The sequence below is a fragment of the Perca fluviatilis genome, chromosome 22 (assembly GCF_010015445.1).
Source record: "Perca fluviatilis chromosome 22, GENO_Pfluv_1.0, whole genome shotgun sequence".
NCBI lineage: Eukaryota > Metazoa > Chordata > Actinopteri > Perciformes > Percidae > Perca > Perca fluviatilis.
The window spans coordinates 23168866-23192713 of NC_053133.1; the positions used below are offsets into that span (position 1 = coordinate 23168866).

Genomic DNA, 23848 nt, shown 5'->3' on the forward strand with positions numbered 1-23848 from the left:
GGGGATCTTAGGTTACACATCGTCTGTCACACTGAGCTGTGGCTGAGGTCCCATAGTCTACCTCTGAACCTGAACCTCTCAGCAGTCAATCAACCAAAAGGGGATTTCTATTATAAATGGCATTATAGACCAGAATGGAATATATAACTGTAATAGGCAAAACAAATAAAAGAAAAGTTATAAGAGCAGAAAGGAGTCAGTGTTCTGCTGAAAATTGCATCCGAGACTTCACTTAATGTCAGATAACTGTGTAATCTTTAAAATGTAAACTTTCAAAAAAAAAATAAACTTGACATGGTAATAAAGTTTCTGTGAATGAGCTGTGAATAGAGTCTCTACCGCTGCATCAACAGTGATGTGAATCAACTCTAACCCATTCCTCTTGTTCATATTTCTCTACTGGCTGATGCCAGAATCAGTTGACTGGTTAAGAAAGAGTTTTCAATGTAAAATGTCAGTATACTGTGTGTCCTCAAATACCTCTTTAATGCTACATAGAAACAGTCAGATACTGTGAGACAAAGCAAAACAAAATGTAGCCACTTTTTGTTAGGTACTCTCAAACATATTGCAGGGATTCAGTTTTTTACCTGCTCTGACAGTGTCTACTACTTGTCTGGTGTCATTTTGTGTATATTAGTTCTGCTTGCAAAATAACAGTGGGGCAGCCAGCTAGACAGACACTTTTGTGTTGCAGGGCTTTATTCCTGGGGATATCGAAGCAAATAATTTGCTTTGACTGACAGATTCTTCTCTGACACGATAAGATGTACGTGTATAACAGCTTTTGTTCAATATTATATTCAGTTCTTGATTCAAGGGGTTATATATTGTAACTCTAGTCCTAGTTTAATGATTAGCCTAACTAAATGGGAGCCGACTGACCTTTGTGTTGGTGGTGAATTATACTTTGGTACATTCTGCCTCTCAAATGCTAAGCAGACAGTGACAGACTGTGCTCTGTTTGAACTCTGACCGAGTCGACGAGACAGATTAATATTATGCTGCCCTCCCTGTTGGAAATGTCAGAACTCTGTGTCAAATACAGCTACATAATATGTGCTCTCTGTGATCTCCAACATGTCAATATACACCCACTGTATGAATACTCTGAAATATCTGTCTCCTTGTTGCAGGGAAAATAAAATAATGAAAGCAATTTCTTGATAATGGACCAATTACACAATTTTGTATTTAAAACACCCTTTGATCATCAGTTGGCGACTCTTCTCATGCAACTGACTGCTTTATTTTTTTTGAATCCTTAATCTATTTGATTTCAATCAAACTCATGGGGTGCCTGGGGAAAGAAAAGCATACAATGTCTGTCTTTTACATTCCACAACCCTACATGTGTATTAAAACATTTCCCAACAATCAGGACATAAGCATTTTATTTTTGCCATGCTGTTCTTTTTAAATGTCAGGTCTCAGCATGGATCCGCTGCTTTTCTTAGTTTCAAAAGTAATCAAAGTGCTTGCAGCCACTTCTTGTAATAAAGAAGGCTCTGTAAACTCTATTGGAAAACCTTTGTTATTAACTGGAGACTTAACATTACTTAACCTGGGGGTCCTTGAGACACACAGATTTTGACAAGTGGCCACACTTTCCATTAAAACAACACCAAGACAGATGATCTGACCTTTCAAATCTCTTATTACCCCCGTACTCATGAGGGCGCATCGCTCCCAAACAATATTTCACAGCAGCGGGATTATGAACAAAGTCCACACACCAAAAGTATGAGGTTTTCTTTTTTGGCTTTGGGAACTCCACTGTTGTCCACACCAGTGAGAATGATCCATTGTCAATAATTTGTCGTCAAACAAACGCATTTAAAGCCCTGCTGTTTCGGAACAATTAAAAAACAAAGAACACACTCAACAGGAAGAGAGATTTGTGACCACAGAGGAATGTGCAGCAACACATTCACAGCTGACGCAATGCAGCTACATCACAAACGTGCATTCACTGAACTATTCTTGAATGGAATTCTTTAACAATACGGAAAAGGCTACAAAGGTATTTGTTGAAAAGTGCAAGTATCTGAGAAGTATGTCAGTACTTTGACATGGGGATCACACCCCTGAACTCTCCTTTCTGACCATTTCTGAGCCGTTATACCTTAGATAGTTGCAGCTAAATCTCTATGGAGCTCGTCAGTTAATTTAGAAAATAATTGAGAAAGAGCTGACTTCCTTGAACCTGGGCCCGTTTGACATAGTGAGGTGGTTAGCCTTTTCCTCAACCTCCCCAGTCTATTAGAGTTGATACCATCACACTATCCACCTCTTTGTCTGGCTGGAAACTTCTAAAGGAGGACAATCTCCTGGGTGAACAAAAAGGATTATAGGAGATTACGAAAGCACTCTTCAATCTTCAGCTTCAGGAATCTTGGTTTTTGGCTCATCCAATACAATGTTATCCCTGTGTGTCTGCACTCTAACAGCATTTCGGGAGGAAAAAGGTAGATAACACCAACCAGAGCAGCTATAAAAATCATAGCAATCATAATAGTACATCTCTCGTACAAATATTTTTTTTTTTTTCTGTTCATTTATCGGATCAAATATCTGATTGAGAATAATTGGTTGGGCCGCTCAAGACGACTGATTGCCACAGTGACAGCTTTTTCCTTGATTTAACCAGAGGTAAGACTTAATCCATAAACGGCAAAAACTTGATCTGTGTCAGCTCCTTCAATAAACTCGAACACTCCCAAATCCCAGATCAGCAGAGAAATTAGCCTATTTAGAATGCAAAAGGGAGATATGGGTTTTGCAGTTTGGTGTGTCTTTGCATGCGTGCGTGAGCCAGTACAGATGTGAGGTGGGGTTGGGGGGAAAATTCGACAACGAGACTCAAGAGGAACAACCTTGATGTCTCGGCGAGTAAGTGACAGATGCACAGCGGTGTTGGGAAAGACAGGAGTTATGACCCGACTGTAAAAAGGATAAATGCAGCCATGGCCTAAGATGTACTTTTGCTGAGAAATGGAAAGCTCTTAATAAAACTGCTGGCTTGCAGTTTTGAGATTTGCAAACAATTTAATCAAGTAAATCCATTGCAGCAAATGTTCATACCACAGTTAGCATGTTACTTAGCAAATCTTACTTCTCTGGTGATGTGTCAAGCTAGTATTGTAAAAGTGACAGGGCTTTGCCAGAGTAAACCTGTCAAATGTACATTAGGCACCATTTGCAAATTTTATCCTGAGTCAATTACATACACAATACTCCGTTGTCCTTGTGCATCCACACTTGTTATTGACCAAAATCCCCAGACAAGTCACAACATAAGCAGCAGGTAGGGAGTTCAGGGTCCTTATAAAGGACACCTTGCCAGGATTTGTAGCGGTTGTTGAAACTCTTGAATGTATCCATGCTCTGTCACAATCCAGCTTCTTTGTAAAATGCAACACATGTTGAAAATGTAAAATAATTGTGTAAAGTTAGCCAAGAAGACTGATCCACTGTTAGCTGGGAGAATTTTTTTTTCTTTTACCTTTCAAAGCAAGGCTATCTGTCTCCAGTCTTTTTGCTAGGCTAAGCTAATCGCCTGCTGGCTGTATAGCGTCATATTAGGGTATGGACATGGTAATCTTCTCAACTAACTCTCTGCAACAAAAGAAATAATTCACAGCAAATATGTTCTCAAATGTTCTACGTATTCCTCTTAATCCATTTCTACGAAATAACTTATAAATTCCTGTTTATTGGTGATTGAATATTAAAAACTGGACATGCAATAACTCCATGTCAAAAAGGAAAGCAGGAAATGGTATTGAATGAGTCTGGAAGTTTTCACTCCATCCGAAAACTGCACCTGGTGATTTCACTGATTAGCCTCTCTACTCTTTTTGAACATGTGATAATTAGTGGCCTACGTTGCTAGCAAGCACCTGTACATTCACATTTGCTCTTTAATTACTTTTTTTATGAATTAGTAACTTTTTTCATTAAGGAAAAGACCAGTAGTTGACCACACTCACCATTGGTCATTCAGAGTGGTTAAGATATACATGTTAAATCTCTCACACGACCACATAATATGTACTGACACAATGGAAATCCCGTTAAATCATTGGAATTGCACCTCGTATTGCTTTCAAAATGTCAATCAGACATATTTGCAGACAACTCTGCCATTGTATGTACAACTTTGAAAACATTATTCATGAAAAAGAACTGTAGAGGCATACAAAATATTTTGGAATGTCAAATTATTCTAACACTGTGCAAAGCTGATACATTTGTTTTCTTCTGCCCACATTCTTTCCCTTCAGGCCTTCCATCATTATCAGTTGTATCAGTTATATTTCTGTATTTACAAAGTCTGTGTCATGCTCATTTATTTCTTCAGCCAAGTAAATCTAATCCTAAATTCCTATCCCTCCTTGTTTGCATGCTGCATGACACTGCCATAGATGCATCAATTTCAATTTTACATCCGTGATTGAATCTTATTTCCAGCGCAGACAAGCAGCTGCCTTAATTTTCTTCTCTGAGTTAATTAGTCAGTTAAGAAGTATGAACACATAGTTATTTCGTATTGAGCTATAAGCACGTCTGTCTGAGTTATCAGACTTTAAAATGTCCAGTGGAAAATGCCTCTGGTTTAGTGAAATATTAAAGAGAGTTATTGGTGTTTTAGTATCTGGTGTTAGGTCAGGCAAATAAAATGGAAATTGTGCTTTGCGACATTTTCTAAGGTTATTTTGCAGATCTTGTCTTGATGAACATCATATTTGATGTCTCTACAATCTAGGACGCCTAAATTAATCTTAGACTCAGTGAATGGACTCAATGGATCTACAGGATCGGCATGATAGGGTGTAAAGCCATGGGCTGATTTTGCTTTTGAAACTTTAATGTGCTTATTTCACGTAAGTTTACTCATCAAGTAAACTTCATGCATTATTTTTCAAAATAAACAGCCGCTCAAAAAACGTTTTGGGACAATACAAAGATTATATTAAAAGCAATTATTTATCTCACTTATAGAATAGGACTGGAGTAGAGTAACCACACACACTGCTTAACAGTGGTCATATTACCTGCAGATCTGGATTGTTTTATGTCATTTGGATGGACTCTAATGGACGTGTATGCCTTTACTGAAAGCAACCTTTAAACCACCATTTTTTGTTATGTTCTTATTGTTCTTGTGAGCAAATGTAAGTACGGGGCGATCATATGAGTGGATTTATAAATTGGTATAAGATTGTAAACCTCATACAGAAAATGCTGATGTATGTGTGCACAGTCTGTGTCACTTTGTATTTCTACTTTTATTGTTTTTGTAAGAGTCTGACATATTGTTGAAAAAAAAATAAACGGACTTAACTCTAATTAAGCTATAGCATGGCAATACAGTCTTTCAATATTGTAACAATACCTGCACATGTTTGATTAGGGACATTAATGTACAATATTTTAATTTTGACTGCATCAGAAATACTTAATGGGATATTTGATTACAGTTACAGGAGCTGAAACTCAACTTAATGATTGATTTGCCAAGGCAGCCTGTTACATAATACATTTGTCCTGTTCTAAGGATGAAACTTTAGTGAATTTACCATTTACCACAATTTACAAACATTAAGACAAGCCTGTCATTTCAGTAACTGGTAGGTTTGAGATGATGCTATAAAACCACTAAGCCAGGGAGAAGAAACAGGTAAAACTGTTCACTTTGTTGCTTGTTGAGGATTTGGGTCAAGTCTAAGACGGTCCTTTGGGGATTCCTTTAGCGCCATATGTGTAGGCCAATGCTATCATTACCCTCTGTCCTTAAATGATCTTTCCGTCTACCTCATGGGTCATGTAACATCTGTCACTCTTGTATCAGGCCTCCAGACAAAGGTCAAATGGAAATGGAGATTTGTCAGTGTTGAGTGGGAGCCAGGTGCATGTGGTTATAAAGAGATGTAAACAAGCTAATGCACTGTGAGACAGATGCAGGAGCAGTGTCCGCTCCCCAGTGTGGTGCTCAAATGTGGCAGCATGCCAACACAACTGCTTTAAGACTTGGGCTTATCATATTAAAGATCACATGCAGGTGCAGCTTCCTCCATGTGCACATTTTCCACTGACCGCTGGAGTTCCTTCGTCCTAATTTGAGGGTGGAGGCTGGTTTGCCAGTGGCAAAAACAACAGCCGACTTGTATAAATTAATACTAGTGGGAGCGCAGCTGGCTAGGCCTTCGATCACCTCCCTATTCCTACTCTGCACGCCCCATGCTGAATTACAATGCAGACAAGATGCCGAGTCAGCTCAAGCAAAGCAAGCCATCTGATGTGTCCAACAGCACACTGCCTTAGGGAAAATTGACAGAAAAGGACTGCACAATAATCATTTTTACAGTCAAAACGTGATTTAAAATAGATGTTAACTAAAACAACATATTTGATGGAACAAAATATGTGGTTTTGCGTGAGAAAGCCCAGTTTCTTTTAAAAAAAATGGCATTTCTTCTGCCTCAATACACTGCTGTGAAATTGCTTCATCAATCCCCACCGCCTTTTCCCTCGAGGTAAAGTCAAAATATTCAGCAATTCATTTGTGTTGCTCATTCAGCAAAGAATTCATGTTTTACATGGGCGGTACGGTCTCAAAGGGGCCAATAGTTGTTCCAGACGGCAATGAATCAATTCATACAAGTGGATTGTTGTTCGTGTTAACCGACGGCAGCAGCAGAAACAGAGGCAAGCATGCAAGACTTGAGATGTGCATGTGCACATACACGTGCACATACCCACTTCCTTGTGAGACAAAGAGAGATCCGAAATAAAAATACATGCACACACACTCACAACATTTTTTTTACATCATATCAAAGTTATATGTCTTGCACTTTGGAAGGTTTATAAACATTTAATAGATTCCAGCAGAGGCCTCTAAGACAAAAGATGGACTTTGAAAACTGAACACTGCCGTGTGTGTGTGTGTGTGTGTGTGTGTGTGTGTGTGTGTGTGTCTTGTTGTGGCTCGCCCCCCCCCTCCCTCCTCCTTTCAAAAGGTAGGAAACAATGGCTTTCTGAAGGCATCTCTACAAATGTCTTCTTTGACCCCTGAGGACTTAGTTATGGCCCACAAAAAGCAGATTGCGTGTTCAACAATATAGCAGTCGTATGAGTAGTCCATAACTCTGCTGTGGCTGCTTAAGCTTTCATGATGTCAGACGTGCTGCAATAACCGAACAGGATGTTCACTGAAGGAAGCGTATGGTGCACATATTTCACACATGATACACACATCACTTTAGGAGATCAACAATAAAGATTATAGCAACATTTTACTTCCATTTATAGTTATAGTTACCATGCTTTCAAGAGCAGGAGTGCTTACTTTGTCTAAGCATTTTTACCCAAGCACGCAGTAATACCACACCTGTTTTGGGGTCGACGGAGAAATATGGCTGTCCTTGTAGAATACTGTAGACTATTCTGGCACTGTTTCCATAGGTGGGATCGTCAGCATCAGACGCTGTGACTTGCAACACAGAAGTGCCTGCAAAAGAACACAGCAAAATTATTTCAAGGTATTTACTGTTTCTCTTAAAGTTTATCAAATGTTAAAAGAAGTACATTGATGCGCTTGAACCGGGCAATGGCTACACTATGTGTTGGAAATCACTTAGCAACCATGTCTGGTGCCTTTAGATCCAAGGGTAATTGCTGTGCACAAAATCTGAATATATGATAGCAGGACTAAAAAGAGACAGCTACTTAAAATGCTGGACACATCCTCACTAAAAAAAAAAACAGAAGAGTTGTAGCTTTTAGAGGATCACCTTATTTAGCTCAAAAAAGCATACTAAAAAACATGCTAATTTAGCATGCTTTGGCAAATACTAACAGTGTTTCACACAATAGAACACTGCACAAAACATATCTCTAAAAAAATAAATGTAAAAATGTATGTTATCCGTGCAGATATTGTGGTTAGCTACCTAGCTAACAGGTCATGAAAAATGATTGGAACAGAAATTAACTGTCTGTGTAATGACAGACAGTAATTATATAGGAATACATTCACTTATTCACAGGCACTGACTGCTGTGTGTGTTTGTGTGTGTGTGTGTGTGTGTGTGTGTGTGTGTGTGTGTGTGTGTGTGTGTGTGTGTGTGTGTGTGTGTGTGTGTGTGTGTGTGTGTGTGAGTGAGTGAGAGTTTTGTCACATTAAAGTTAAATTGCAGGACATGTTTCAGCTGTTAAACCTTTGATGGGAAATAGGAGTGGTATGAGTCTGGCATTCTGGCTTCATTGCACAAAGTGACAAAAACAAAGACAAATGATTTAAAAACTTAGAAGGGTAGCTCATTACTAACACTGTTATTTATAAATCCGGTGTTAAAAGCCATGGTGGCTCTATTTAACTCTTGTAACAACTGTTGCTCAACAGCATTACAGGCTTCATTAACCCATTATGATTGCATGGTGAGTGCATTGTAATTCTGCAACATTATATAATGCATGAGTATTTGTTGAAATCATAGTCCCACTGTGTCTGGAGACATATGAGCTATGTGATGCATCCTAAAGCATGCAAGTCTTCTGGACACTTTTCTTTTTTTTCCTATGGGACTAAAACTAAATTAAACAAGTGAAACTCCACGGTGTCTCGCCAGATATGACTTAGAAACCCGAAGGAGAAGAGTGAAATGCCACCCATAATGAGCCATGCACTCCACAGTATGCTTGGGCACTCTGAATGTCTGTCAACCTTGCAGCGAAAATTGCACTGGGAATTATTTGGACTTAATCAATTCTGGGATTGCTTCGGAAGCCGAGCCGGTTCCAAATCATCTGTCTAGGAAAACTTATTAGTTAGTGCATAATTTAATTGATGAACCTTGAATTGTTCAGTGTCAATGACTTAAGTAAAGAAAATGATCACCTTGTTTGATTAATATCTCTGAACAGCTTGGTGAAGAATCTGACTGCAAAATGGTGAAAATTAGCATTTATTCTATAACCTGGCTCATTTACAGTCTGTACAGAAATGTTAGATTGTTCATTAATGTGCACTGTCCCGAATAAATAAATAAATAAATAAAATGTTCTGTGTAACTTTATCACTATATATTTTTATCTTCCCAGGTTATTAAACCTGTGGAAACAGATTCATACCATTGCATATTCTGACTGATAATACATTCATTATGCACTCGTAAAATGTGTTTTCTATTGCTCACAATGCACTTCAATGAAGTGTTCAAGTACTATGTATTTGGAACTATTAAGATGATGAGTGCCACATTAAAACAGTCAATAGTCCGTATGCACAGGTTGTTTAAACATTCACTGTAAAAATATGTTTAATGTTTTTATGTTACAGGCTTCCTGGAGAGTAAAATCACACAATACAATCAGTCAAAGGTTCTGACAAAGGCTTTGAAAAATACAATTTTGTACAGCAAAATGTGAAATAGTTACAGCGCAAGTCACATGCTGTTTCCCATTTTTACATCATCACCTCCTTTAGGTTTCAATCCATCTATCTCTGCTGACCCTGCTGGACTCATTGCTGCAACCACAAGACATGATGTACTTCTAAAAGATCTAGGTTGGTCTCTGAAGGTAGATTACAAACACAAGGTTCTCTTCAATCTCCCTCAGTCTGAGTCAAGGCCGGCTCTTGTGCCATTTGCAACATTCCCACTTTCATGAAATGAAAGAAACCCATTTCCTCTATGAGTACTGTAATGAAGCAGCAATTAGTTAGCAAAATGTTGGTTGAGACTTAATGGGGTGAAATAAGATGCCATCTTATCTGGATAAAATATGTCAATATACAGCCGAGTCTGTTTTTTTGTTTTTAGAAAAATTGATCTGTGCTTTATGACGTTAAGCAGCATCTACTGGAAACAACAAAATAGGGGAAAATGAATCAAAAGTATTTGTTCAGTCCTTTGTACACAACCCTGAACGTCTTTTGTTTTGTTTATAAAGGTTCAACGTGTGCTATTTGGCTCAATTTCCTTACATTGGTTCTGATAACACTTACTTTATCATAACTACTCATCTAATCCAACCACCTCGCCTCTGTGTTTTGAAATGACTATTAACCAGTGATTTTCCCAGAAGTGAAATGGTTGATAGGAAATGCAGAGATACCATCTCCAGTATGCCCATTATAGACATATCTACTGGGAAATATAGAGTAGTTGGAATACGATACTCCTTTCATGTAGCACTCTAAAACATATTATTGTATTGTATTAGGTATGAAACAGTGACGTTGGACTACGTGGCACATGCCCAGCTAATCAATTTAGACAGGAAAAAAGAACATCACAGCAAATTAGTTGCCACACTCCCAGACAGCCTCTTCTTTCACTTGGGAGCACCAGTATTGACAAAATGCTGGGGGATTAGCGCTCTGGAGTGTGAGGACAGTTGATTGTTACAGCCGATTTGACGCTGCAGATGCCGAACCAAACAGGAATTACTTTAATGGACATGAGCAAAAGAGAGGGCGGGAAAAAAGGCTAATTATTTTCCCCTTCACAGTTCTTGATTTCCTCCCTTGGGTCATCAATGGTGATTGATTATTTTTGTGCACCCAATGATGAAGTTTGCAGCGAACATAGAAACTTTACAATGAGTTGTCTCGTTAGAACTAAACGAAGGATGCAACATTTTAGGGCTGTGAATATATTCTCATTACCTTATTATGCACTCATTCAGAGATAAAGATTACAGCAACTGATGTATCTAATTATCTTTTTATGTTAGATTTAAAGCACACATTATTTGTCTTACAGTAGCAACAGCAACTTTTATCTAGCTTAAAGTAAACCTGAAGAAAAAATATTGAGTATGTGCCAATAAATATTCCACATAAAAAAGCATTGGAACATACAGTCTAGCACTCTCACAAGAGATTAAGACATGTACTTGACGCATACAATTTAGGAACAAATATACTGACTGGCAAAGTTGTATGTGTGACAGGCCTGTCTGTTCATGAATATTGATGAATGCAACCAGGGAGATATTGACTGTTTATAAAGAGGGCGCCTACAGGTCTATTGGGGTTTCCATATTTAATCGGTTTTACATATTTCCATCGTCTTCCTGCAAGAAGCCAATGAAGCTGTTCATTCTCTCTCTTTTAGTATTTCTGCTTCTTTTCAGCAACTAAAAGGATTATTTTAGACAAACAGATATAAATGGAATGTTTTCAACAAAGTGTCACTGTCACAAACTTACTACCTTTTCGTATATGTGATGGAAAATCGCTCTGACAGCAGTTTGGCCACCATTTCTGTTTGGCCACAACCTACATATGTTTTGAAGGAGTGCTGTGAAATAGTTAAGTACCATACTTTTGAGCTATTGTGCTGAGATGCAGAATCAACTGGACTGAGGAAACGAAGGCTTTTGTTCACCCGGGCTAAAAAAAGAATGGTACAATACAGAAATAAAAAATAGATGTTTGCCACATGATGCTGGGCAGACGAGGAGCAACTGTCTCAGAGGAGGTGGATATAGGCTTTTCTTTCCTCTATGATGTGGAGGACTCCACAGTCTCGATGGCGGGGATTGCTGTGGAGGCACTATTGAGTGCTTTATAAAGACCTTCCCACCCGGGAAACCATCACAGCAACCAGAAAACAAAGATGAAAAAGAGGACTAGGCCGGCTTACAGAACATCAAACATTCTGGAGAACATTATTATAGAGAGGACAAACCAGAATTCTGCACAGGACAATAACATATTTGATCACGACTTTTCATACTAATTCCTTCTTTTAAACCAGCTCTGAGCAGTACTTGGCCATAAGTCTACTTGAACCTTACACAAAATATCCTGTAGTCAAAGGGCTTGCCATAATACGTTTCTCTTTACCGCAGAGATAAAAGGGATTAAAACATGAAAAATATCTAAAAAGCAAAAAAAAAATACCATGCAAGTTCACACAGGTTTTTCATCTTCCAACCCATTCAAACAAAGGCTCACTGCTGCTGACAATCATTTCAAGGTCCAGTTTATTTTGTAGCACTACTCACCCACTTCAGACATCTCAGGCACCGTAGCTACAAAGGGTCCATCTGGAAATTTGGGAGCATTGTCATTGATGTCTTGTACTTTGATGATGAATTCCGACTTTGGTTCCAGCGCCTCCTCTGTGTAGCGGTCCAAGGCTTGTGCATGCAGGACATAATGTGTTTTCCTTTCGCGATCCAGACTCTTAGTGGCATGAATATCTCCTGTCACTTCATCGATGATAAATATAGTTCCAGCTCCTTCCCCGCTCAGAATGTACCTGACGGATCCATCGCCTTTATCTGAGTTTGAGTGAAGCTGCAAGGCAAACCAAACACAGACTGTGTGAACACAGAGACTAGAACATTGGCAAAATCACTTCTTAGAGTTGCTTTAGATTCACGGTTTAAAAATGTTCAAAATTCATGGTTGTAAAATTTACAATGGCCACAGTGCACTGTTGTGGAATAGCTGCATGAGAAATGCATGAAGTGGGACCACTATGGTGTCCATATTAGGGTGGGTTAGGGGTTAAGGTTAGGGGTTAGGGTTAGTCTGGTTGATTAATCCATTAGTCAATTGATATAGTTTGTCATACTGTAAGTATTGGGAAATGGTCGATCAATTTCAAGAAATAAATACCAAACATTATCTATTTCCATCTTATGTAATTGTAAATTTAATATCTTTGGGTTTTGGACTGACAAAACAAAAGCCAATTGGAGATGATGGCTTCAGATCTTGGAAATTGTAGTGGGCATTTTCACAACTATTTGACATTTTTTAGATTACTATTTGAGAAAAAAATCAAGGGATTAATTACAATATTGAGAAAAATGCTTGGTACAAAAGCATGAATCTGGGTTTTTATATTAAGAAATTATGATACGCATCTAAAGTACTACACTTTGATATAATCTCTCCCAAGGCCATTTTAAAACATCTGTGCTTTATATAGCAGTAACCTCTGCTGCATTACTGCACTGCATGGTGGTCCACAGCCCACATTTAAGATTCCAAAAACTCCCAGCATCTAACTGACATTACATCATGCGCTATTCTCTTTCAGGCTTAACTAAACCCGAGCATCGCTGAAGAAATTAATTTTAATAGATTAAAGATTTGGGGGAAATCCTTACAAGACTGTTAAAGGCGAGAAGACACTTTCTTACCAAGAGAAGGGGGAATAAGCAAAGACCGAGAAACTTTTTCAGCCATAATTGATACCAAGAGGATTAAGACTTTCCTGCCAAATTCTCAGATGGCTGTAGTTTTAGACTTCTAAAATATATTTAAAAAAACTGAATTTCCAAACCAGTACATGCTGTGGTAACATCATAATTGAAACAACTTTATTTCCGCCCATGAATAAAACATGTTAAGAAACACAATTCTATTTATTTTTGTGAGCTTTTCCTCAGGGAAGTGTCACAGCTGAACATAACAGAACAATCCAGTTTCATTGTGAATTGGCGACACTTTACGCACTGGTGGTACCGGTGGTATTTTTGTATTTCATATTTGTAGATGCACATCAATGAGTTGTGAACACAATCTTTGAATTCCAACTCTGTATTGTCATAAACAAGATTTCTGCAAGTCTTTGGAGAACATTAGATACACATGGAGCAAATAAATAAATCATGCTCTGTTTGTATTTCGGTAAGATGTTACTCTCGATTCACATTCGTATCGCGATTCAAGCTCTACCGATTCAAAATCGATTATTTTTTTTTATTTTTTTTTTAATCGCATGTACACTATTGCCTGAAATGAGTTTAGCTCACCATTCACATAGATGGCGCTGTGTCGAATTCACACTGACGCCTGGGCACTTGTTATAATCAAAAGAAGAACGAGTGCAGCAGAAGTAGTTTACTCGGCGCAAACATTGGCAAACCTCACAGAAAGAATTATTCAACCTGCTCCATCCTCATTGAAGGCGAGAGTTTGGGCACATTTGGGCTTTTATAACCTTGAGGGGAAGACGGCACTTGATAGCAATCATGCTATATGCAGGCTTTGCAAAGATAAGTATTTTGGAAACACCACAAACTTGAGAACTCACATGGTACGCCATCACCCAGAGATTAACATTAAAGACAAGGATGAACAACAACCTAATGTACCTAACATGCCAGTCAACCAACGCACTCTTTCAATGCTCTAAACACCCACCGAACTCTGAACGAAAAGCTATTAAAAAAAAGTTTTTATTTTATACCTGAATTAGATGTATTTGAAAGCTGGCCAAAGCTTGGCACTTTGCAGTTTTTACTTGCAAAAGTTTTTATTTTTGTATGAAGACATATAAAGTAATATCAAACTACATTTAATTTGTTGTGTTTCTTTTCTTTTAAAATGTATGTCTACTACAATCACATGGGAAAAGTAACTACATTTACATACTGTGAATTGTTTTTTTTAAATGGAGAATCGTTCTTGATTCGAAAATCGATTTTGAATCAAATCTTGAGCATAAAAATCGATATTGAATTGAATCATGAATTTTCTGAATCATGCATCCCTAATAAAAACCTGTGTGCAAAGTACCAACATGTAGAGGGGGACAAAAAAAATGGTAAAATGGCATCAAAAGGGACTTTAACTTCAAAGTGATAAATCACAATTACAACCGTTGCTACAAAGGTGGACCATTTTCTGTTTAATGCCAATTAGCAACATCTGTCGCATATAACAGAGGTCTGGCACTCAGCACTTTCATATTGCTATCAGACAACTAACAGAGCTCCACACAGGCTAAATCATCTGTTTTCGAACTGCAGGCGTATTTGATAAAACAGTAAAATAATAAAATAAAAAATATGTATGAACAACAAAGGAACATCAGTCACAAGTTGAGACTACACAACAGGGATGTTTTGACTTTACCAGTGAAGTTTTTACAAGGTAACCCACTATTTTACATCTAACTGAATTTATTTTAAATTCAAATTTAGATGCCTCAACATATGATTCAGCAAAAACATTATGTAACTTCTGCATTGTCTTTGATTGGAAATAATTGCAATGCCACTGTAATTTCACTGTATTTTGCTGATGCACAGCTGGTGGCTCAACTAAAGTCTTGTCATTGCTTGGTAGCAAAAACCGAATAGTAAGACGGAGCATTCTCTCAGGGAACTTTTTCGTGAAAGCATAAAAAAACAACAGCTCAACAGTCACCAAAACCTTAAATGTAAGGACTTCTTGTGGATAAATGAGGCAAAATACATAGCAAGGTTCTCAGAGAAACACAGCAGCTACAAACTGTAACAATTCCATAGGTACCTTGTGAAAATGAGGAAATTGACAGAACATATAAGACAGAACCGATAAGAACATAACTGACCCAATATATAAGCTTCCTGGCTGTAGAAATGTCACCTTTCAGGGTTCAGACTGACAAGACTGAAAAATGTTGTTAATTTTTTGTAAATGCATTAATTTAATTAGATTCCGAATATACTTTCAGTTGTCCCAGTTGGAGAACACACAGCAGGTGAAGGACCCAAATGAAATGAAACAAATAAAAACATTTGCAACAATCTCAGGAGTAGGCAGATTATAACACGAGTGAATTTTAAGGTTAATGGATTCTTTAAGATCGGCATAAATAGTGACATCATTTATATTGTGCTATTGTGTATAGTAATATCAACTGATTTTTTTATACAGTATATCATGATGAATTATTTGCCATATCGCCCAGCCCTACATTTAATTGATACATACGGATTTACATGATGTTCCCTTGCAAAGCTTGCAAAAATAACTGGACAACCAACTGCAATGATTTGGTTGTGAATACGTACCTGAATTAGGACATTATACTTTCACAGTGACCCAACTTTAGAAACAATCAATCATCATATTGTCCAATGTTGTTATGAGCATTTTAATCAGGAGACACTTCATTTAGAGTGAATGAAAAAAGTTGTCTTAGACCCAGTCGGTACGTAGTCATATTTATGGGGGTAGTGATGCCATGGTTAGTACAGGAATCTTCCTGCAGAGTGAGAGTGATTTGTGAATGAATGAGAGCGTAAAGAGGATCTTCCTGATTGGATTTCCGCTGAGCTTCATTGAACTATGCACCCATTATTGACTGATTTGTGATTGAATGTCTGTCTGTTACATGATTCATTACTATTTCAGCACTGCTTATCTGCCATTGGACATCCATCAGACATCTCTGCTGGGAGATATAACATGACTTGACAGCCTGTATACCTGTAGTGCATTAGGATTCATGTGTAAAAAAACTTAAAGTGCTCATATTATGCTTTTTGGCTTTTCCCCTTTCTTTTATTGTGTTATATATCTTTTTGTGCATGTTATAGGTTTACAAAGTGAAAAAAAACAAAGTCCACCCCAAAGGGACTTACCATCTTCCAGAGAAAACACTGTTCACAAACTGCTCCAAACAGTTCTATTGCAGTCCATCCTTTACTTCCGTGACGAACGTGCGTCACTTTGTAACACACGTTATAATGCTCGCCTAGCTGCTAGCGTGGTACGCCCTCATACTCTGCAACTGACTAGCTAGCAGTACTTACTGCGCATGTGTGACTCCCAACAAAGATGGTACAGAAGTGCGATGCTTCACTCTGTAGCTAAAACAGAGAGCTCAACACACAGGGTGAAAAGAGGAGCTGCACCAATGTGCAGTACAACAAATATATGGTGTTTTCTGAAAATTAAACCACATAAACCTATTCTGGTACAACCTCTAAATACAATTATGAACCTGAAAATGAGCATAATATGAGCACTTTACTGAATTAGTGTTACCTTACTGATCCTGAGGCTCAATTCGGGTCAACCTGGTTGTATTTTCCAATCACTTAAAAATGAGTAAAACCACAGAGGTACACATTTATATTAAAAAAAGCAGTACTATTCATATAAATGCACAACCTAGCGAATAAATTAGGAAGCCGCTGTTGATTGCAGGCCTGACTTGAGAGCCGTATGTCCTTCCCATGGTAAATATCAAGGCTGTAATTAGATGAGTTTATATTAAAAAAGCAATACTATTAGTATAAATGCACAACCATTAACAGTGACCAGTTATTTAACAAGTTGAATGGCGAAGGTCCTCAGGCCACATCTAATCAAAACCTGGACTAGCGAATAAATTAGGAAGCCGCTGTTGATTGCAGGCCTGACTTTTGATGAGAGCCGTATGTCCTTCCCGCAGTAAATATCAAGCCTGTAATTAGATGAGGAGTCAAAGATCCTGTTGAATCAGGTAGTTAATCAGTTGCTAGATTGTACTAATATGAAACACAACCTCCAAGGCAAGAAATCAGAACATGTTTACACATCAAATGCAGTGTGGATGGGAACAATTACTTTGTTGACACGCTTTGGCCCGTTGTTGCACTCTTTGAATTTTTAATGTAGTGAAAGACTTTTAGAAATAGTAGATTGCAGTGTTAGCTTTAGTTTGAAAGTCAATTCCTACATATACATTCCATTCCTACATCATTTAAATGCAGAGAACTACACTTGATACTTAAGGACAGACCATGTCCATAACTACTACTAGGATATATCCAATTCTGTTCAGCAGCACTCCAACAACTTTAGCTCATGAATGTAATTTTGCCTACAGTCAGAGTGTTAATCTAACCATTGACTTCCATTGCAGCAGCTAATAAATCACGCTTTGCAACGCGCGGGCCATTGATGCATATGGCGTCGACTGCCTTCCAAAATCTATGGGTTATAAAAGTGTCAACAGGTTGCGTGTTATTACACAAACATCACAGCCAAAGGTAAAGCAGTGTCAAGCCAGCTGGGAGTAAAGAATGTGTATGAGGATACTCAACATTCAAATCAGAAAAGAGCTATAACAGGGCTCTAGAGTGCTACCAATTTGGTCGCACATGCGACCAAAATTTGTAAGGGTGCAACGAAGATTTTTCCCAGGTCGCACCGGTGCACATAACATCCTTGCATCCGCTGTCGTTTATATCGATATGGTTGAATGTTGCGTTACGTGACCCATTCCTTCTGTAAAGGCTTGCCTGTGTTTGGATCTCTCTTCCGCGCAGCCCCGCCCCCATTCACTCACACTGCTCCCCTGCAACATGGAGAGACACAGCGCCGGTCCAAACTGCTGACATTTGTCTACAGTTTTAATTGTTATTAACACAGCTGTATATTTTTAAGTATGAGAGGGAAACCTGTATTGGTACCAGTGTCTCCGCTGGTACCTCTCTGTTATTGCGGCCGCCACGGCGAAAAACACATTAGAAGTTATTAAAGTGATGGTTTCGAATAATCTATCTTTTGACACATGAAATAACCTCCAGAATTTTTTTGTGAGTAAGGTTAAGGCTGCTAGCTGAGAAGCGAATAGACTCATCGTTATCTCTTAAAACCCCATAATCTAATAATCCTAATGAAATAATATAGGTTAGCACTCATAAAACGATGGATTGGAAAGTTTGTAAGTACACCAGAAGTTTATGTAAATCACACTTGCCCGCTGGCTTCTGCTCTCTGCTGTTGTTGTTGCTGCTGTGAGACGAGTGCTTAGGGACATCTACAAATTACAACACCGAAAAGAGATGCAACAAAAATATTTTTTAATTTAACTTATTTTTTTAAAGTAAGTGCTGTAATATAACTAGCAGGAGACAAGTAATAATTGAGGTAAGTTTGGAGACATTACCTTATTTAATCATTAAATTAATAAATATTTGTGTTGTATCTCTTTTCGGTGTAGTAATTTATAGACGGCCCTAAGCACTCGTCTAACTGCAGGTAGCAGCAGCAACAGCAACAGAGAGCAGAAGAGAGCAGGCAAGTGTTCATAAACTTCTGGTGTACTTACAAACTTTCCAATCCATCGTTTTATGAGAGCATAACCTATATATACTAGTGTAGACCTTTGGTATCATTTCGGGCATTATTAGTGGGGTCATTTAAGAGATACAAACGTGGGTCCATTAGCCCCACGCTAAGCTACTCAGCGGCTAACGCTACTCTACGCTAACTCGCCCAGTGTTAGACCCAGGTGAAAAAAGCTTCTGGGGGGGTGTTTGGCTCGAGGTCATGGTGCAAAGGACCCTAGGGTAAATTACTCCGAACCATCACTTTAAATGCAACTAACTTCAGTTCGTTGAGTAATAGCGTGCGGAGCCTGCTGGACCTGGGCGAGAGATGTGACCCATGGCCAGAATATCATAATTTATAAAAATGCAGCGCAGTGACGTTACAGACATTTCATAGCCTACACAAGACAAGACGTGTGTAACGCCGCTGACCCGCCAAAGTGCATTCGACCCGTGCTGGACCCATTCATAATGAGTCAGCTGTCACTCTGTGAGTAGCATGCTTCAGTCCATCACACTTCCCCTCTCTACCTCTGTTTCCCTTTGTCTTTCTCTGTTTTATTTTATTTTTTAAAGATTTCGGCCTTTATTTTGATAGGAAAGCTGAAGACATGAAAGGGGAGAGAGAGGGGGGAATGACATGCAGGAAAGGGCTGCAGGTCGGAGTCAAACCTCTATATTTACCAACTGAGCTATCCAGGCGTACTCTTTCTCTTTTAATCAGTCTGTTATTGTTGTTGAAAACAAGTGAAGGAGCTTTCTCAGATATATATATATATATATATCTGAGAAAGCTCCTTCACTTGTTTTCATAGGCTTTACCGTGTGGTTATTTCAAACAGACTATTTATTGTATTACCAAAAAACATGCTATATTGTGATGTCGTTATCGAGATATGAAATGACCTATATTGGGATAAAAGATTTTGGCCATATTGCCCAGCCCTACTTGTAGTACTTTAATAATATTTGGGGTATATTGGGTGGCTTTGGTCAGACAAAAAGTTAAAAAGGATCAAACAGGTAAAAGCATTTGCTGTTAACTTGATTGGAACAGTCAAGTAAATTAAAATCATTTTAGTCAACTGCAGCATGGAGGACCAGAAAAAGACAACATGCAACAATGAATATTGAGAGATCTTACACTGATATACCTCGTGGCTGTAAGTAAGTAAGCTGTGCAACTTTCTCATGTTAACTGACTGCTTGGTGATACCAAAGAGAGGAGAGGCAAAAGAAAGAAAAAAGGCAGTTGGAGCAGTTTCTCTGGACAGAGACCTCTCTCACTGTTGTTTGGGGGACAGTTTGTAGTTCCCTTTTTAGTCAAAGATGATTGTACAAAACTGGGCTTGGGGCAAATTTTGGTGACATGATTTCAAATGCAGGGCTCCACTTCTCTGCAGAGTGTGCTGCTACTGCATTTTGACTTCAGCGTTGGGATATTTTATTCATACATCATTAATTTTGATCACACAGAAAATTTCATGGCAACAGGCCTTGATGTAATTAGTGTCAATTTTGTTACACCGCAGAGCAAGCTTGATATGAGTGTTACATACATCAGCTATGGTGGCAATCTGGAATTGTGTTGGAAGGAAAATGGCAGTAACGTCCAGTCCATGCAATATATAATGAATGGAAATGTATGGAAATCTCTCATACACACGGATTGGTACAGTCCTGCAAGACATCATGAGAAAGATGAAATTATGACCCCTGCAACCTTGTTGTTTTGTCGTCTCCCTGCAAGGACTTAGAGGAATCCTTTTCCTCCACAGGGCATCAAAACAAGGGATTGTGTTTATCTCTCTGTCTCTATGGGTGACTTTATTAAAGCCTAGTGGAATAGATGACTGGCATGTGGCTGGCAGCTGGCAGCTGGCAATGCATTTCTGAGGAGTTTAAAGAGATTATCAGATATTGGAGCTCTAAAGTCGCTGGCGAAAAACACTCCAATCTCAAGGAAAACCTCGCTTATAATTTCATCATATGCCCAGAGGAGCAACCCGAAAGAAAAAGTAGCTTCACTTTCTTTTGTCAAAAAGCTATGTGCTTTCACTGTTTGGGCTCTGTATACTCATTGTCGAGAGCAGCCTTAAACTGTTTGTGTTCACAAGCTAACTGGTGCTTAGAGTCTGCTTTTGGCCCGGTCGTACCATTTATCAGGTGTCTATGTCAGCTAAGGGGAGAAGACATTTGAGGAGGAAAGCAGTCGTCTAACCTGACAGATATCTGCCGCGACAACAGTATTTCTGCACAGTAAATTGTTTTTTTTTACTTGTGTAGTAATGCTAGATAAAATAACATAAAATGTGAATGGGTCACAAATGTAATCAAACTAGAGCTGTAACCTATGATTAGAGTTATTTAGTCAGTCATTTTGTCTGTCAGAGTTAATTCAAAATGAAGTCACAAATTTTGACTTACTAGAGCAGCTAGAGTGGAAATTGCAATGATGAATGAAAAGAAAAGCTGTGAGCAGCACCTGTATGACATACACAATTATCAGAATTCTAAGCAATCAATGTTGTTTCCCATTCACAAATTGATCAACTAATCTTTTCACCTCATAAAGAATCAGCCCTCTTAAAATCACTATTACTGTGATATTTGTTTAACTGTTTTTATTGACTCAATAACAACACAGGCCTATGAATCAATAACCACATTTGCATATATTACATCTATCTATTGCATGACTTAATATCGTTTAAATCTTCATTGAAAGTCTTGAGACAATGTTTATGAAATAATAAGTAGATTATAAGGATGGATCTAGTACCAATTCGTTATATTTAATGTGATATGTAGATTTTTAAAATATATCAGTGCATGACTTTTTTTGCTGGTTTAACTAAAATTACAATATTACATTGTAAAACATAATACATTTAGTTTGGCAAAAGATTCACACTATAATTTGATGGATCATCTTGCCCTGTTAGATAACATAATATTGTAATGATATTGTATCTGTAGCAGCATTTCTTTAACATTTGATCATATTTTAAACCTAATCAAAGCGTGTTCTATTTCATATACTGTATTAAAGTTGCTGATTCATTGTTTACCGAGCAAGTATTTAGTCCACAAACAGAGCTACCTTGCAACCAACTATTGACAACTGAATGTCTTACAAACATTAATGAAGAGATAAGCACAAACCTTCCGAAATGATGCACAACCACCAATGAACCTGTTCACCCATAGCAGATAAAGGAAGATTCAAATGCTTCATTTCTGGGCCAATAGACCAGCATGCACAATCACAGGATTCGGTCTTGGTTTAGACCTAGCCACCATGCCATATGTTCTATCCCAGCCAATTTTTCGTCTGAACAAATGTACAGGCTCTCCAGAAAAATGTGATTATGTGATCGCATAATTCCATGCATAATCAGCCAAAGTCTGCATATTTATGCGAGGGCCGCATTTTTTCAAATACGCCGCATAAATTGCCGATTTCTGCACAAAATATGCGGGGCTTGCATGATTTCATAATCCCCGCATTTTCGTTGCAAAAAAGTCACATATATCTTAGTAGAAAGTTCAAAAATGTTACGTTTACTTCACACAAGAGCAGCCATTTTCCCCTGTTGCCATGGGAACGTTATGAAGTGACATAATTACGCAACGTGAATATCATCAAAAAGCAGGGTGTTGGGGGAATCACTTTTTAACTCTTTTTCATCAAACTGCAGTTTTTGCAAGTTCCCGCAATTTTTGCAAGTTCCCGCAATTTCATCGCATAAAATTGCATAATTATCCTGCATATTCCATCGCATTTTTTAAGATAATGTGCCGCATAATCATAAAAAAAAAATTAGAAGTCCTGCATCCTGCATTAATTAGCCAAAATGCTTAGAAGTGGCTGCTTTTCAAACAGACATAACTCACAAAGAAACTTAAGCATCAGCAGAGGATACGCTCTATTAAGTGCCAACCTGATACATTACGAATTGCTACATAGCTTAACCTTCCATGTATTTTGCTCCTCTACTTCTTCTCTCTTCTGTACCAGCTTTGTCCTTTTTGATTGTACGGATCCTGGTAATGTATGTGCCTGGTTGGATTGCATTATCGGTGAATGCCATTTGTCTTGGCTTGGTCCAATTCAGAGTATAGATCCACATAATGTATGTGCCTAGCTACCCTTGTTTGCTCTCTGCTTCTATAAAAGGATGTGGTTTTACTGCTGTCATGTCCACTCATTATGGAAGAATACATCTATGGTGCAGGCAGAAAAGGAATAAGTACGACATAAAATTCTGAATGTGATAATTATATGAAATCCACGCTTAAAGAGCACCCAAAGCATAAAATGAGTGCTGCTGCGATTAGTCGACTTAGTCGACGTAATCAACCATTAAAATAAGTCAACAGCAATTTTTTTAGTCGTCGTTTTACTATTGACAGATTATTTATTTTTGGTCTCCTGTCTCAAACGGCTCGCTGTAATTCACATCCACACCAGTACGGTGAGCAAGTCTGTACTGTTTATTAACTACTTTGGATGTTAAACAGGCTACTTAGACTCTGTCAGTAATGTTTTAAACCCTGCCATGCACGCAAGTGTAAACGCAAGCAGCTACACACTGCCTGCGTGGCGTGTGAGCGTGGTGTTTCTGTTGTGTGTCAGTTGCGTGGCTGCTGCGTGGATTTTTCTGTCTTTACACACCAGAAACGTATCTGACGCTGCGCTGCTGCTAGCCTTGTCTGTACACATGTATGTTTCTTGATTTACTACACTCAAGAAGTAGTATACTTCATGTTAAACATAAATATATACTGATTTTATTACAGCAAAGACAACGTCGGAAGTATTGACGGCAAAATAGGCTACAGAATTTGTTCTGTACTGACAGGTGCAATAAAATAATTATTCATTATTATTTAAAATTACATTTATATCTGCATTTATGTCATTTTTTTATTTGGTAACATTTAATTTATTTATATTGTTTATGGCACAGGTGACATTTTATGTTCATAAAATGTC

General features: G+C 38.2%; 1 protein-coding gene across 3 annotated transcripts in view; it reads right to left on the minus strand.

Moving 5' to 3' along the window:
• The window catches only part of LOC120552656 (cadherin-18), a 179392-nt gene that overhangs the window by 40222 nt on the left and 115322 nt on the right, over nt 1-23848 (minus strand). For all 3 annotated transcript variants that reach the window (XM_039790844.1, XM_039790843.1, XM_039790845.1), the window contains exons 3-4: nt 12025-12319; nt 7397-7516 (exon numbers count right to left, since the gene is read on the minus strand). In XM_039790844.1, the coding sequence (XP_039646778.1) occupies nt 7397-7516; nt 12025-12319 (415 nt within the window). The remainder of the gene's footprint in view (nt 1-7396; nt 7517-12024; nt 12320-23848) is intronic.